The 17,836-nt window shown below is 38.2% G+C and overlaps 1 protein-coding gene across 2 annotated transcripts in view; it reads left to right on the forward strand.

The window, feature by feature from the left end:
- LOC105484475 (pappalysin 2) overlaps positions 1 to 17,836 on the forward strand; it is a 305,327-nt gene that overhangs the window by 180,694 nt on the left and 106,797 nt on the right. For both annotated transcript variants that reach the window (XM_011746126.2, XM_011746125.3), the window contains exons 13-14: positions 9,139 to 9,274; positions 9,493 to 9,709. In XM_011746126.2, the coding sequence (XP_011744428.2) occupies positions 9,139 to 9,274; positions 9,493 to 9,709 (353 nt within the window). The remainder of the gene's footprint in view (positions 1 to 9,138; positions 9,275 to 9,492; positions 9,710 to 17,836) is intronic.

Below are 17,836 nucleotides of genomic sequence, written 5' to 3' on the forward strand. Positions count from 1 at the left end.
CTTTTAGCTGTAGTCGCTACATCCTTTCTTGTGTATATTTTTGAACCTTCTTTTTCCCTTTTTATTTTTCTTGATTACATATGCATGGGGTTTAGTCTGGCTTATCAGTGTCTTCAAAGTATAACTTTTACTTTTGTTCATCTCTCTTTTTGTTCTCGTTTTTTTGTATTTCACTGATTTCTACTCTTATCTTCATTATTTCCTTGCTTTTTGTTTGTCTGGATTTACACTGATGTTCTTTTTCTAGGTTTTTGTGTTGAAATGTTTGGCTAATTTGTTTTTGGTGTTCCATAATTTTTCCCTCTAAGTATTGCTTTAATTGTGCCTCATAAATTTTGACATATAAAGCTTTTATTGTCATTCAGTCCTAAGTATTTTGTAATGCTCTTATAATTTCCTTTTAAAACCTTAGATTTTTAATAGCATTTTGTTTGTTTGTTTCTAGCACTTATTTTTCAAGGCATAATAACTTTTTATTATGCCAACTGTGTCTTTATTAGAGATTTTTTTTTCTCCTTCTCTTGGCCCTACATTTTATTAGGAAGCACTTAAATAGTGAGTCTTTATTTATTCAGGAATTAAGGGCCAGTCCAAGGTGAAAATATGTGCTCTGTATCATTCACTGGCCAAAAAGTGTCTACCACTTTTACCAATTTTATCTCTATTTTTGTTTTTATACATAAACATCCACAAGATCCTTTTCTCTATTGCTCTTTTCCTTTTTAAATTTGTGTTCCTTATACTTCTTCCTTTTCTGTCTTCATTTTTGTTTTCCTAATTGTGATTTTTTTTAATTGATGTGTTTCATTTTTTATTTTCTTATAACTGACCAAAACCCCCCCCACACACACACACATTGTACACTGTAAATGTACCACTTTGTTGCCCAGGTTGGAGTGCAGTGGTGTAATGTTGGCTCACTGCAACCCCCATCTCCTGGGTTCAAAAAAAGAGAAAAGCGGTTCTCTTTTCTCAGTCTCCCGAGTAGCTGGGATTACAGGTGTGCACCACCATGCCCAGCTAATTTTTTTGTTTGTTTGTATTTTTAGTAGAGACGGGGTTTCACCATGTTGGCCAGACTGGTCTCGAACTTCTGACCTCAAATGATCTGCCCACCTCAGCCTCCTAAAGTGCTGAGATTACAGACGTGAGCCACCACGCCCTGCACAATATGATACTTTTACACACACACACACATTGTGAAATGATTACCACAATCAAGTTTATTGTACATTCTTATATCTTTTCAACTTTGGGTTGCAGAAAAAAATAGAGCAACCATTTAAATTTAAACTTTAGATAAACAGTGAAATTTTTTTTTTAGTATAGTTATCTCCATGCAATATTTGGGCATATTTAAACCTCATTGCTTATCAGATGGTCAAATTCAAGTGCCCATCGTGTGTTTTGGTTTGTTTTGGCTAAATCTGGCAAAATAGTTTATAATTTTAAAAATGTAATTAGTCAGATGCTAATCAGTTATTCCTAGATGACTTCAACCATCCAGGAAACTGTCCAGATATCATAATTTAGCAAAATAAGCAAAAGCCCATGTACAGATGGCACCAAGTCCAATTACTACTTTGGATTATTTGACTGTGCTCATAGGAAAGTTGACAAGACCCTTTGTTAGAGCTGTTTACATTGAATTCTAAGAATATTTGTTATCTGAATTTCAGCCTGTTCTAGAAAAGGAGCAACAAATTAGTAGGGGATTTAGAAACTGGGAGAAAAGATACACTCAGAAGACCAGTAATATAAGCCTTGTTTTTACCATTAACCAGTTAAGTGACCTTATAAAAATCATATTACCTCTCAGGGCATCAGTTTTCTATTCAAATTTGTTTCAAATGATGCGTTTGGATTAGATGATTTCTTTTGGATCTGCATTTAAGTTTAAGCTTGATGGTGAGTTTATAAAAGAAGATAATAAGCAAATATGATGAATGAAAGTATTACAATCTTAGACTACTAAGTGCTAAAGGCAAAGATAATTATATCTATTAAATAACTTTAAAGCCTTGTTACTCAAAATGTGGTTGGCATGAAGAAACATTGGCATCGCCAGAAAGCTAGTCAGAAATGCAGGATCTCAGCTCTAGGAACTCATAATCTGCATTTTCACAAGATCCTCAGGTGATTTGTATGCATATTAAAGTTTGAGGAGCACTGCTTCAGAGGACTGTTATCTTAGCATTTAGTAAGATAATTGATGTTCAAAATGGTTTGAAATTGTCTCCAATTCATCAAGTGAAAATTCAGTTAAGTACAGCAGGGATTCCCAACCCTCAGGCCATGGAGCAGTACTGGTCCATGGCCTGTTGGGAACGTGGCCACACGGAAAGAGGTGAGAATTGGGTGAAAGAATATTGCCCCCCCTGAGCTCCACCTCTTGTCAGATCAGTTGTATTAGATGCTCCTAGGAGAGCACACCTTATTGTGAGCTGCATGTGTGAGGGATCTGGGTTGTGGGCTCCTTATGAGAATCTGATGCCTGATGATCCGAGATGGAACAGTTTCATCCTGAAACCATCCTCCTCCATTCCCTCCATCTCCATCTGTGGAAATAATTGTCTTCCATAAAACAGGTCCCTTGAGCTAAAAAGGTTAGGGACTGCTGAATTTCAGGATTCTCTGCTTAAGGAGGCAGAAAATTGTCTAAGGTGCATTTAAATTATTGCTATATCCATGACTGAAATTTCTAAAATGGTCTTGTGCTTCAAAAGAAAATCTTCTGATGTTTGGAAAATGAACCTATGTGGATCCCTGCATTTTGTGGGAATCCTGCAAAAGCGCAGATGACTGTGTGTATGTGATTCTCATTTCCATCAAAAACTAACTGAGCGCACTGACAGAGAAGCTCCATTTCTCAGTGGGTGAATAGTTTATTCTGAGGGTAAAGCACTCATTTCCTTCCTTCCTGTTTCATTGTTACTAATCTTTTTACTGATTTTTACATGAAAGCTTTTTCCAGTCCCAGACATGGCAACTTCACAGACTTATGAATAATTGGGATAGCAATGCTTTTTTATCCAGGATAGAATCCTACCCAGCTGGGGAACGCTCTCATGCCTTTCTTCATTTATGCATTCTTGTTCCCAAAATAATCCTCTCCAGCTATGTTCCATAACACCTTTTCTCAATTTCAGGCTTTGTCTTAAATGGGGTTTCCCCAGGATTCAGACTCTGAGAGGAGGATTTGCCAGCAGATAGTTTATTGAGAATCTGACTCAGAGCAGCATCTGTGAAGGAGTGAAAGAACCAGCATTGGACAGAGGAAGGAGGGGAACTGAAACAGCCCCCCGCAGGTGTCAGCATCCCACAGAGAGCTGGGATGGCCCTTCAGAGTTGTCCCACTCTGTATACCACTCACCCCAACCAAAAGGTCATTGGACATTGCCTGTCCACTCCACCACCCACTCCAGGAAAATGGCTTGGCCTTGTGTAGGGAGGTTTTCCCCCCTCTGAGGGCAGTTTCTGGAAAGATTCTTTCCAATGAGCTAAATGCCAGAGTCATAAAAAAGGGGATGCAGATGACACATCACAGTACTCAATACAAATTTGATTTTGTCTCTTTCTGACACTCCTTCCAAGTTCTATAAGCTCTTCTAACACAGAATCTCTGCAGACTTAGCCTTGATGTCTAAAATCACAGTTTGAGGACATGCTCTCAGAAAGAATTGAGCCAGCCATCTGATTCTGATCTAACCCCCTTCCATGGACTTGACAAATCATACATTTTTGAATGTCTACCCCTAGTTGGGGTGGGATTATAGTGGTTCCCCCTTCATTTCAAAATATTATGGGTTGATCTCACCCTTCTGTAAACACACACACACACACACACACACACACAAACTCATGATGTGTTTGTAGCCTCTCTTATACTATGAAAGAATAATACAGGAAATCAGCTGGGTTTTGGCCATACCAAGGTAGGCAGGGGCTGAAACATCAGAAGAAAGTAAAAACAGGCTCCAACCACACCTACCCATTTTGACCCACATCCCCAATCATGTAGATAACCATGGAAGCTCACTGCCTTATACCCCCATTCATCCATCCTTGTAAGAGACATGCTTAAATTAATTTTACATTGTACATTTGTAGAGTTAGATTTCAGGTACAATCCCTTGTAGATTACATCTACATTTGTAGATTTGGATTTCAGGTACGATCCCTTGAAACTTTGATTGTTAAACTCTTCCTTGACAAAATTTCAGAAGTCCACACAGATAGCAATAGTATTAGATTGAACCAGAAGAAATTGCCAATATTTGATAATTCTTCACCTATAAAAAAAGTATTATGCCAATATTTGATAATTCTTCACCTAAAAAAAAATCAACAGTGCAAACATTCTTAATCTGATTTCTTTCAACCTCTAATTGGACCATGAATGGCTTTTAAAAGTGTCTCTCAGCACTCTTAAAATTGTGTAAAGCTTTTATGACTAAGAGATTATGTGACTTTATTTCTGGTGGGGGGTAAAGGCACAAACAACAGTAAGTTTTCTAATCTATGGTTTCCTGCTTACCCCAAACTAAGAACATTGGTTCAGTCAACAGAATATAGAGCTTAAAGTGGGAAAAACCAAGTTTCTTCCTCTCTAGCATTTACCTAGGGAAAGTCACTTAAGCTTTCATAATCCTAGTTTCCTCTTGTATAACATATCCTTTATATCTTGAGGCTACTGTTGTTCAAAAATATCAAAAAGGAGTAAAATCACAATGAGTGCAGTGGACCCACCAGCAGAGCCTATAATCAGGCTTGACAAACTGTGAAGTGCTATACAAACAGAAGGTGATACCTGCCTACTTTCTCCTGTTCTAAGGTCTTCCGTTTCCCTGTGGAATCAGGAAGTGCCATAGATGAGTGAAAATGAAAAGGCACAGAAAAAAAACAACAACCCAGTAACCAAAAGCATTTTAAAACCTCAGAGAAGATTCTTTTCAAGTTTGTGGTGTAGTTTCAGGATCTGCTATCCAGTGAGCACCACAAAGGATGACCTGGAAGTTGAAATGCTTGGCTTGGGAGCATATTGAGTGTGTCTGCGCCCAGCAGGCAGATTGAAGGGGGATTTCTTAAGCCCAAGCAGTTCTGCATCAGAGACACTTTCTTTCGATCTTACCCCTCACCGGTGACCAATGGTTAGATTGTGTAGTTAACATGCAGCCTTTGGATGAAAAATCAACTGAGTGTGTGAGACTGGCTTTCCCCATCTCTCAGAATCTATCTATCTATCTATCTATCTATCTATCTATCTATCTATCTATCTATTTATCTATCTATCATCTATCAATCAATCAATCTATCCTTTGTACATGTTCTCTTTGTTTCAAAATATTTTGTAATGAATTTACTGAGCTAATTTTACTAGCAATCCCTCTATCATGATACCAGTTCTCAGACCTGAGAATCACTTGCTTTTCTAACAGGACTTGTCTCCTACCTGATACCTAGCTAAAGTTTTTCTTCCTTGTAAGAGACATGCTTAAATTAATTTTCCATTGTACATGTAATCTATGAATTTAATCTCTTTGTTAAAACAAATAATAAAATGTTAGATATAGCTAATAATTCTTTTGACTTTCTAGCACTTTGATTTTTTTCTTATGGGGCATCAGTGATGCACATCTCAGATCTGAGTAGCCCCTGAGAGGTCTTTCAGGAGAGCTTTGTCATGAAGAGGACAGCTGTTCACAAGCATGCATTTGGAGTGATCAGAGGAGTGTCATACTTGCAGTGGCAAAGGTGACACAGGCGTACAGCAGAGCTTCCTACTGTCAAAGTGTCTTCCTGATGTTTCTGCTTGTCTTTCATGTCTAGGAGCATAAAATTCATTATTTGTCTCTAATAAAGTAAAAATAGTCTGGACTCTCTTTATATATATATAAAATGTATTTCTTTTGTACAATTCCTTATATTTCCATATAAAATGTATTCTATATATGTATGTATTACTCATTTAAATGTATTTTTAAGGTTGCTCTTTCCACAGCCAAGTCACAAATGTATATGTAAATATATATGTATTTATATATTTTTATATATGTTAAAATATATATTTATATATTTCTAAATAAATATCTTATATGTAAATATATTTCTATTTAAATTAAAGTCACATATACATATTTGTTACTTGATTGTGGAAAGAGCAACTTAAAAAATATATTTATGAATATAATAATGAATACACTTTTAGATTTCTATTTATAGTGCCAGTTCTAGAAGTTTCTATGTCTCTATGTACAGTAAAAATAGATTTTTAACAAATACATTTTAAAATAAATTTCTGAAAAACCTGTAAGAAAAGTTATATATGTATTTTTAAGGTATAATTTTATTTTTCATAGACTCAATTTATAAAGTAGAGATATATTCTATACCAAGGGCCTACAATACTGATCATTTCCATGGAATTAGATCTTGGAATACCAATTCACATTTCTACAAGTATCACTTGAAAATAGCATATATGAAATATTTTAGGCTATACATTTCAGAAAATCACAATTCCCTATATATTAAACATACAAATGTATGTTTAATTAAAAAATTTTTTTCACCTTTTTCCTACATTGTAAGTAGGCTAATTTTCTTTTTTGAAATACAAGTTATTGAACATTGAATTCTTACTAAATAATAGTCACCATTCTATGTATTTTTACCTGATTTCATTTAATATTCATAGTCAAGCTATCACTAACATCTCTATTTCTTAGTTGCAGAAAAGAGAAACCCTAGGCTCAGAGAAGAGAGATATATTGCTCAGATTTACCAGCAAATAAAGATCAATCCAAGAATTGAACCCAGGGTTTCTGCCTGGCTTACTCTCTCTCTAGGACTGTGAATTTACTTGGTTCCTTTTGCCTCTGCTTGAATTTATTATACATGTATATGCAGATTCATGCTGGTTTCTATTTTTGAAGATCCAGTAGCTGTATGAGAGTTCACACTTTCTTGTGCTAGTTGCTGTTGTGAACGTACATGGGGTCCGAGTGAATAACACTTGGCTACCTTTCTGTGTCCCTGTGAAAGGAAATGCCCAAGACTCAGCATTCCATAACTTGATCAAACACTTGTCTCTGTTTGCTTTGTGTAGCCTAAGACTCCTCTCTGCCTGTGTCTCCTTTGTAAGCCTCACCTGGGGTTTTCCTACTTAAGCCATGGCCTGGAACTCCTGGCATAGCTTCTTCCCACAAATCATGGCACAGAGACACTGCCACCAGGAACAGGCAAAGTGATTTTATATTCAAAGACCCATGGAACAAGGAGGCATATTGCTAGGAGATGAAAAATAGGTTGGAGATTTAGGCAGGACCTTCAAAATGTAGAAACTCACACCATAAGACCTACCTTTATTAACTAGTTTCAGGTGGGTGAGATCTATTTGGGGATCCAACAGAAGGTGGGAAGGCTGGGCTTCCTCCTTGTTGAAACCACCCTACTCTTCATGCCTGAGACAATGGGGTGAAGTCACCGGGTACTTGTTTGGATTCTGTTCCTGGCTCAGACAATGACACAGAACTTTCTTCCAGTACTCAGGTCTCTTTTGTGGTGTATGAAAAGGAAGAGGTTGTGGGAATTCCCAGGGAGCTTTGATGTCATTTGCTGCTGGAGCTGAGGGCATTGAGTTGGGCTCTTGGTTACCTTAGGGTGTGTTTCATGTCTAGCCCTCATCCAGACAGGGACAAAGAACTTCATATGGCAAGCATAACCTTGGGTCTGGATGTTTCTTAAGTTATGAAGAAATATTTGTTACTTCAAAGAGGAGAAATAAAAAGGGGGGAAAAGACACTGTGAAAAGAGAGTGTGTAGCTGGTCTTTCCCTCAAAGAAGGAGAGAAAGAAGGGAGAGCTGTGCTGCTTTGACCACTGAAAATCATAAAATAATCCTAATTAAGCCAGCAGTGCAAATGAACACTGTAAACACACTGCCAAAGCTCAGGAAAAATCAGTCTGTGGACAAGAAAGAATTCTTGTTAAAATGAAAAACATGTTTTACTCTCCTGCTCCCCACTTTTAGAGGAAGGCCCTGTCATTAGATGTTGTACCCTGCTTTTACACTGGGAGCAATTTTCCTGGAGCTTCATCACTCTTAGAACCTGATAAAAAGCTAGAGAAAGGCAGGTAGAACTTTGTAAGGTTCAGTTCCAGATTCTGATCGTACAACACCCATATAACACCAGGGACAGTTGGGATTTATTCTCAATGGAAATTAAGAGAAATATTCAGCTATGGGAAATAAAATGAAAGTAGAATTACCGTATCAAATAAGTCCGGTGTGGAAGATGAACACTAGACTCTCAGCAGTAGCAAGAATCTGCTCTTCATCATCCAACATCTCTAAGATGTTTTTCTTTTTCTATCAAAGGATTTCTAAGGACAACACTTCCATAGCTCACTCTGAAAGCCTGTTTTAGTGTTAATCACCCTAACCATCTAGGGACATACCTGATTAATACATGAATTTTCTTGTGTCCCATTGTTGGCTCATTTTCCTGGCCAGGGACTGGGTATACATGCTTGGTGCACCCAGAAGATGCATAAGGATAAACGGTTGGGCAGATTCTAATTTCAGAAGCAAGAGACTCTGCAACAGCATCTCTACCATGTCAGAGTTCACAAGCTATGTGAGAGGTTCTGATACAGATTTGGGGGAGAGATAGGAAGATGAGGAAAGATAACTAGACATGGCAGTTCAGAACTTGGAACAGTTTAGAGCAAGATGCTAGTTTGATGATTCTCTACTGCTTTCACTTTGGCAATAAGGAGGTACTTATGGCACTGGCTATGCAGTGATTTTATTGTCTCTGGCAATGGTTTCTTTAAATGATTCTTTTGAGAAATTTAAAGAAAGACAGGTTCAAGTGAAAAAAAAACAGTTGAGGTATCAGTCTCAGAAAAAGATAAGATGTTCAGCATCTGAAAATTATTTTTCCATGTGATCTTGATGTTTGATACAACCTTGAATACCTTTCTGTGTCTACTCCAAATTTTTACCATTTGTGAAAAAAAAAGGAAGCTCTTACTTTATAAATGGTGAGCTCTCCAAGAAGAATAAAAATGGTATGGCACATGTCTTGATAGCTCAATGAAATAATGACTCATACGTAAATGTGCTTATGCTTAGGTGTGTTTCAATAGACCAGGAGTGGCCAGAGCAATTTTTATTTTTTTGACAACTGATGGCCTAGATCCTGGAGAGCATCGGCAGCCGACAGTGACTCTCTACCTGACCGATGTCCGTGGAAGCAACCACTCTCTTGGTGAGTCTGACAAATATCCCTTTAGGGCCACTGGAGGACAACCCGGTAGACCCAGAAGTCAGCTTCATGTCTGTCTTTTATGTTGTCTGGGATCTCGCCTACATCATACATCTAGGTTTTGGCATCATACACCTATTAAGAGGATAAAATGAATACAAGATATGGAAACATGGTACTAACAATGGCTGAAAATATGATTCATCTCCATTTATCTTCAGGAACCTATGGACTGTCATGCCAGCATAACCCACTGATTATCAATGTGACCCATCACCAGAATATCCTTTTCCACCATACCACCTCAGTGCTGCTGAATTTCTCATCCCCACGGGTCGGCATCTCAGCTGTGGCTCTAAGGACATTCTCCCACATTGGTCTTTCGGCTCCCAGTAACTGCATCTCAGAGGACGAGGGGCAGAATCATCAGGGACAGAGGTACAAAGTTCCCTTTCTTTCTTTTGTTTCCTTTTCTTGTGGCTGTAATGAATGGCTCACATTTACATAGTGTTATGTATAGAGTGTTTGCTCAATCACTAACTGAAAAATGAATTTAGGAACTACTAAAAAGACATAGGAAGCAAGGAAAGAATAATCTGTGGAAGGCACGCTTGGGTTTTATATTTTGTTCTTCTTTCCTTCGCTGACCACAATTTTTATGTAAATATTTAATGTCTTTACAAGGTCTTAACATCTTTTTTACATATAAAACCACCAACTTCAAATCAACAGTGTTATATAAATTGCCAAAAATTCTCTGCCAAAAACTCAATGTTCCCTAAGCAATGTATATTTTTCCACTTATTTCTACCTGGACAGTGTATATAGCAAGTTTAACAATTACTTGCTAGGGCGTGTCATATAATCATTTAGAATTATATGTGGAAATAGGAAATGCATTAGCTACATATGTCTTTCTGTGGATGTCTGTGATTGTCATCGCCTAGACAGATGTGGCTATGAGGTTCACTGGCATCTCAGCAGCAGCTATTGGAGGGATTGTACTCACAGTGTTGGTGTGCCCAATGTTAGGGGAAGGAGCCTCCCAAATACAACAATCTGTTCTGCATTTCAGCTAGAATCATTCTATACATGGTCTAATCAATTGAGTGAGACTACAGGTGACAGGGTTCATTCCTCAGAGAAGGAGGTGAGATCACTTACTAGTTACTAGGTGATTATGATCCTAGTGACAAAAGCTGGGGTTCCGAGAAGTACTCCATCACCAAAAAGAAATTCTGGTGCCACAAAGCTTATTCAAGGTATCCCAGACACTCAGACCTCACAGGGATGGGCAGTAGAGAGTACTAGTATAGTATGTTAGTTATCTATTGCTGTGTAGCAAGTTATACCAAAAGTCAATGGCTGAACACAATAAACATTATCTCACAGTTTCTGTGGTTGAGGAATCTGGATACAGCTCAGCCGGGTATCTCTGGCTTAAGATCTCTTATGAGGTTGTAGTCAGGCTGTTGGCCAAGGCTGTAGTTACCTCAAACCTCAAGCAGAGCTGGAGAATTCACTTCCAAGCTCACTCCTGTGTCTACTATCAGGCCTCAGAAGATCCGCATCCAAGCTCACTCATAGGTGTTGGCAGTGAGCATGCTCACACAGAAGTGGCTCAATTCCTTGTCAAGCAGGCCTCTCCACAACTATCTGAGTGTCCTTGTGACATGGCAGCCAGTGATCCAAGACAGAAAGAGAGCCAAAGACGGTGAACACATGAGAGGAACACATGCCCAAGAAAGAAGCCACAGTCTTTTCATAACATAATATTGGAAGTGACAGTCCATTACTTCTGGCATATTCTATTCCTTAGAAGTGAGTCAGTAAGTTCAGTCCATACCCAAGGGGAGGGGTTGGCATAGGGGCATGAATCTCTGGGGGCCAGTAATAATAGTTTATGTCAACTAAGCATTAACTATAAGCCAGGTATTGTTCTAAGTGTTAGAAAGGGATAAACAGTAAGGGGTATTGAATATCATAAGGTTAACTAGTTCATCTGCAACTTTAAAGTCTTCTTTCTTAGTGAACAAATGCCTCCAAATATTAACACAAGAATGTAGACTATTAAAATAACATTTATTAGAATTATGGCCTCTCTCTCTCATATATTTTCAAATTATATTCTCTACTGGCTCTACCTCTGGCCTTAAGCCATACAGCATTTCTTTCAGGTCCCTGAAACATGTGTTCTTGGTGAGCTTTGCACATAATGTTCCTTTCCTACTTTCTTGACTGCCTTCTAATCCTTCTTTACTTAACTCATACTCTACCATCAAGATTCACCTTCTGTGAAGTTTTGGCAAACTTCCTCACTGTTCCCATAGGACATACTGCATGATGCAAACTCTGCAAAATCAGCTGTCACATTAGGTGGTAACTATTTATTTACTTGTTGTTCTTTCTCATTAAACTCTGAGCTTCCTGTAGTGGATAATTCTGCTCAGTATCTCTGAATACCTACAGAGGGCCTAGCACATAGTAGGTATGAGAAACTGTTTTGGATGACAGTTGCCAGCTTTATCTCTAAATACTCCATGGAACAGAACTGAACAAGAAAAACAAAAAAGTAGAAGTTACAGCCTTTCTAGACAAGAGGAACAAGAATTCCCCTTACAATCATAGCTGTGAAGTTTCAACAAAGAAGTTGATTAATTTTAATTACTGCTGCTAGTTCTTTACTTCTTCTCATGTGGCACTGTGGGAAAAACAAGTTTTATATGCATGCATGCAAACCAGGAGAAATAGGATATGATTCTCCAGTTTACACTGTGTATCTGGAATGCATAAGCATTTCCAAACCACATGTGACTGACAGGAGCCATGCAAATTGACTTTTCCTTGTCAGCCAGCAAATCAGTGCAATGTAGTAAATTTTGATATACAGGGAGCCTAGTAAATCTCATATACTTTAATTGTGAAGATATCTGAAACCTAAACCCCTATGTATTCTCAAAGAGTCACAGTGTTTTTGCAGCCTGTATCGATCACGGTTGTATATGTAGATGTACCACAATATAAAACCCTCAAATTCTGGGCAGTGAGAGGGATTCCTGGCTACCTCCTTCTTACCCCTTATGACCTGAATTCCACTGATACTTACATGGGCAGGGGAGAGCTGACAGATGCCTGCCAGTAGAAGATGTGTTTTCCATTTTGTATTTAAACATTACTGACCAGTGGCCCATCCCTCCTGCAACACTACACTTTAACATCAACCTGATTGGCCCACAGAAGCTCAGATGAAAGCCAGGAAACCTAAGTCTGCCTCTCCAGTGATGTTCATCATGATCTTTGTCTTGGACAAAGTAATTTCTCCTTGCTTCCCACTTAACTACTAACAACACAGAAGAATACGAAAACTCTTATCAATAGGAAAAAGCAAGGCTGGCAGCCAGAATCTGGGAGGATTTCCTCCTGATTACAAATGTATTGGGGTTAAATTGAGAAATATAATTGGAAATCAAAGCATACACTTTTTATTTTCTGGAAAGAAAAAAGCATTTAAAGAATAGAGCCATACTAAAAGAGGAGAGGGAAACAGGTTATTCTTCATTCCCTGGCTCCCTTAACTTTGTTCTGTCTCAGTCTTGTTTCCCATTCTGTTATGATGACTACCCAGTTTATGACCCTTTGGGCTTATTCTACTGATCATGAACCCCTTAGTCTTGAAAACCAAGTTTAGTTTTCCTGATTTTGGCTACCAGTGCTCAAGAAGAGCTCAATTCATTCTTACCCTCCAATTGTTTCCAGCTCTAGCCACTTTAGGGATAGGTTCTGCACAACTTGCCACAGTATCAGGAGCAGGCAAACCTCCAACCATCCCAGGATTGTGTTGATGGCTTTGGGAAGTGGAAACCATCTATTTTATTAACGTAATGGGATTTGCAGTGTGTCTGAAATATAATCCAGACACCATTATGTTAACATACCTAAGTGAGTGAATTCGTTTACAGACAAACAGGACTCTTTCTACTTTGGAAATTTACAAGGTCAAGATAGAAGAGTTTACCAGTAGGCAAGAATTGCTGATGGGCATGTGGTTTCTCCTATCGAATTTTGTTCTTCCAATCCAATGGATACAATGAAAAAAAAATGATTGTAATTTCTGCGACTTACCTGATAATATATCCATAAGATCTCTGAGTGCTGAATCTTCAAAAGATATAGAAACATTTCCAGGACATGGATTGATGACAATAATTGAGACTTTTGACTACTCTACTCATCTCTTTACAGAATTTACGCTTTTTCTTCAATCTGCATAGATTTCCCTGTTTAGCTGGTTGAGAATGTGGTGTCAACCTTTTATGCAATTGTGCTTCTTTCATTTTTCCCTTGTATTCCAAACTGTTTTTGATTTACATAATTTTATGTTAGATAGTTAAATATATAATTTTTTGTGAGCCTTTTGTCTTTATTAGGATCATACATCTTGCCAATCCTTTTACCCCTTTCAATGCTTGTGTCTTTGTATTCTACTCTTTCTGGAATTAAAATTTCTATCCTTGCCTTCCTTTTGTTTGTATTTGTTTGATAAATATTTGCCTTTCTTTTATTTTTAACCTTTCTCTGTCTTTGCTGCCAGTGAGCCCCAGGCACATAGCTTCACTGCACTGTTCACAAAGGCACTCAGATTTTGCCATGTCCAACTACTCCAAGATTTTATTCCAAAAGTGTATCCCATGATCCTCAAGCTTCTAGGATTCTTTAGGACTCAGTAGCATTTTACCTTTAGGACGTTTATCTCCCAATATATAACGGCTTTTGCCACTAGTTCCACACCCTACCCCAGCTCACTAAGACTTTTATACTTCCTAACCTGAAGTCTTGAAATGAGTAAAGAAAAGGCAGTACTGATAGGAATAATGGCTGGAGAACAGATCTCTGACCCATGCAAAACAGGGCCCAGTTTTCTGGTCTTTACAGGGGCCAGGAAATGAAGAAAGAATGACCTGTTTTTTTCTTTTAGTATGGATTCATTACTTATTCTCTCCTTTTCAGGAAATAAAAAGTACATGGTTTGGTTTCCAATGCTGTTTCTCAATTTAACTCCAATATATTTTTCAATCAAGAGAAAATCCTTACAGATTTTGGTTGCCAATCTTGGTTTTTGGTATTGAAAATAATTTTCATATTTTTCTATATTGTTGGTATCTAAATGGGAAGCAAAGAGAAATTACCTTATAGTATTCTTGTGAGATTAACTGAAAATAATACATGTGAGATTTGTAGCACCTTCTAACACCAGGTTGGAGTACCACCTGGGGCAATTTTCACAGTATTCCCCATCTTTATTTTTTGCCAATCAGGTGTGCTAGTTATCAGTAAATTTGTTCGTTTCCTCTTGGTTCCAAATCCAGCCGCATCACCTATGCTGTAATAGTAGAGCTGGATTTTTATCACTATTTATCCTTTGCCAACTGGCATCATGTTACGCATCATCAGTAGAGGGTGCTAGAGAGACAATGCCTGAGGAGGGGTTTTCTCTGCTGTTTCTGGTGTGATTTCTTCTCTTTTGTTGCTGTGACATGCTTGGCCAGTGGTGTGCAGCACACCTACAGTCAAATACAGCAGACATTTTTTCAGTTGGCTCTTCATCACAATCAACCAAACGTGGCAGCTTGGGAAATTGTGATGCTGCTGAATGCCGTGGATTACTAGCATCCCATATTCCAATGGTAAGGGACTCAGCATTGTACTCAAGACCAAACGCACAATCAAACTTGTCCCCAAATCCCATCCTTGTGAATCTATCTTCTAGTATTAACCCCAGTACCATTCCATCTCAGTTGGGATCCAATCAGGACACAGTAATTAAAATAGAGAAGTTCATAAAAGTAATTATTAACCAGTAATGGAATTGACTACTAAAGGGTAGGGAGAACTCTAACGAATAAAAGAATGATTGATAAAGGCAGCAACCATTACTTTTAGGAGTGATAGAAGAGTATCCAAGAAAGGAACAAATATGGAAGAGGCCGCCAACCCAAAGCTGAGGTTCAGATCTCATTGGAAGAAGTAGGCTGTGGCACGTTGTGTGGCAGAGAAGTTGTGGAGGTTCTACAGAATGGAATGGGGCTGGTAGTCAGTAAATGCTCACTGGGGTACACGTAAAAACTCATGAAGAAGCTGGCTCTGGAACACAATTGGGACTTGCTGGAAAGCTGTCACTGTGGTGCTGCTGGAACTTTCTGGGAGTCTCCCCACTGGGCACTAATGAAACTTGATGGGAGACATCCACGGGGTGCCACTGAGACTTGTTGAGAAGCCAGCTAAGATGCTGGTAAGACTTGCTGGGACATGTGGAGTATCCTTGAAACTCACTAGGTGGTGAGCACCACTGGTTGCCCCACACGTGGCTGGAGAAGCAAGGAGAGGAAAGCACATAGGAATGAAGGCAAGCCTCTTCATCCTGCAATGTCTCTCCAGTGCCATCTACTGAAGAAAAAAGTGACATGCTAGCTGGTAAAGAGAAATGTTTTCATGGTCCAGCTCTAGTATCATAAAGCAGAGCAATGAAGGGTGGATTTGGAACTGAGAGGCAGTAAGTTGAAAACCAGCAGAGAAAGTCTTGTTAAATAACCAAGAAGAAACCCCTTTTCTCTGTGTCTTTTGTGTTCCACACAGGAGTTCTTTCCTGGCTTCAATACTATTTTTCTTTTTCTTTTTCTTTTTTTTAGAGACAGAGCATCACTCTGTCACCCAGGCTAGAGTGCAATGGCGCGATCTCAGTTCACTGCAAGCTCCACCTCCCGGGTTCACACCATTCTCCTGCCTCAGCCTCCCAAGTAGCTGGGACTACAAGCGAATACTATTTTTCAGTATAATTTCTGAATAGATTTGAGCTAATTAGAAATTCTTTTTTTAATGTTTTGAACTTAAGTCCTAGACCAACATAAAGTATAAATACCTTATTAGTTTATTCAGTATAAATACACATTCTGATTGAGATGGAAAACAAGTAACAGATACTCATAAATATAAAATCCTAGTGGGTTCTAAGGTTTGCCTTAAACTATAACTTATCAAAGCCAAGTGTTCCAGTATAAAATTGAATAGGATATTAATCTTTTAAAATAAATATCCATGTGGAAACTAGGGTTCTTTCTTCTCTCTCTTGTTCTCACTCTCATTATATGTGTATATGTATGTGTGTTTGTTTGCATGTGTGTATTCATGTGTGTTGGTGTATAGAAAGAGATAAACTATTTGTTGTTCAGAAACCATTTAAGTGACTCAGTTGAACAGGAATAATTTTTCAGTTTAGGAAACTGAGACTTAAGTGCACAAATTTACTTTATTTGGGATTAGCAAAAGTAAGACTAGAATCCAAGTAACTTGTTTCTAGGAAGGAAAGCTATTATATAAATGGCAAACTATTTCAGAAATCTACTATCATGTCTACTACTCTTCAAGAAATCCTCCCACTCTCTCTCAAACCATATTTTGATTCAGGTAACAAGAGTTTAACTAGCTCTAGAATAATCAAATGACAGCTGTATTTTACATCTACTTATGTAAACGGGCATATTGGTTTAGAGGAAATGATGACTTGTAAATTCAGGCTCCAAGTAATACAGGTGAGCTGGAGAAACCTGATGGAGTAGGTTACCAAGGGGAAAATTGTAAAGATACTTTGGACTTTTGGGAAAGTGTAGGAAATATTTAATTCAGATTAGGGCAATTTTATGGGCACAACCCAGAGGATTTGAGGTCAATAGAAAAAGAGAAGTTTTGACCCAGCTCCTCTGGGGTCCTAGCCCAGACCAAAAAAAATTAAAAAATAAAAATCTTGTTTCTTAGAAAAGAAAAAAAAATCTGAAGAAACATATTCCACTCTCTCTGAGATTTAAGTACATCTAATCCAGGAAAAGAAACATAATTTTGAAAGCCTGGCTTATGTGTGTATTAGTTTTCTAATGTTGTGTAATAATACTACTATAAATATAGCAGCTTATAACAATGCTTATTTATAATCTTACAGTTTCTGAGGGTCAGGATTCTAGGCAAGGCTTAGCTGGGTCATCTGTAAGGCTATAATGAGGTGTCAGGAATGTGTTCTCATTTGAAGACTTGACTGGGGAAAGTCCACTTCCAAGTTCACATGGCTGTTGGTATTTGGTTCCAAAAGACTGTCACACTGAGGGCTTCAGTTTTTTTTGCTGGATGTTGCACAGAAACCACCCTTACTTCCCTGCCACATAGTCCACTCCATTGGGAAGCTCACCTATGGTAGCTTGTTTCTTCAAAGTCAACAAGACAAAGAGTCTCTCAGCAAGTAAACTACAATCTTTTGTAACATAATCACAAGTGTTACAGCTTGTCAACTTTGTATTCAATTGATTAGCATCATGTCACTGGTCCCACCCACACTCAAGTTGAGGAGATTATGCAAGGGTAGGGATTTCAGAAGGCAGGGATTATTTCCATCACAATAGTTTAGCCTGAGATAGGCGAATGTACGCAATACCCTTGGAGTTAGCTGACTACATGTGTCTCATATCCTGACAGAGCCACATGCTATAGCCATGTAGTTTCAACTTAGACAGCTTAGGACAA

The sequence above is a fragment of the Macaca nemestrina genome, chromosome 1, assembly GCF_043159975.1.
Source record: "Macaca nemestrina isolate mMacNem1 chromosome 1, mMacNem.hap1, whole genome shotgun sequence".
In the NCBI taxonomy this organism is placed as follows: domain Eukaryota; kingdom Metazoa; phylum Chordata; class Mammalia; order Primates; family Cercopithecidae; genus Macaca; species Macaca nemestrina.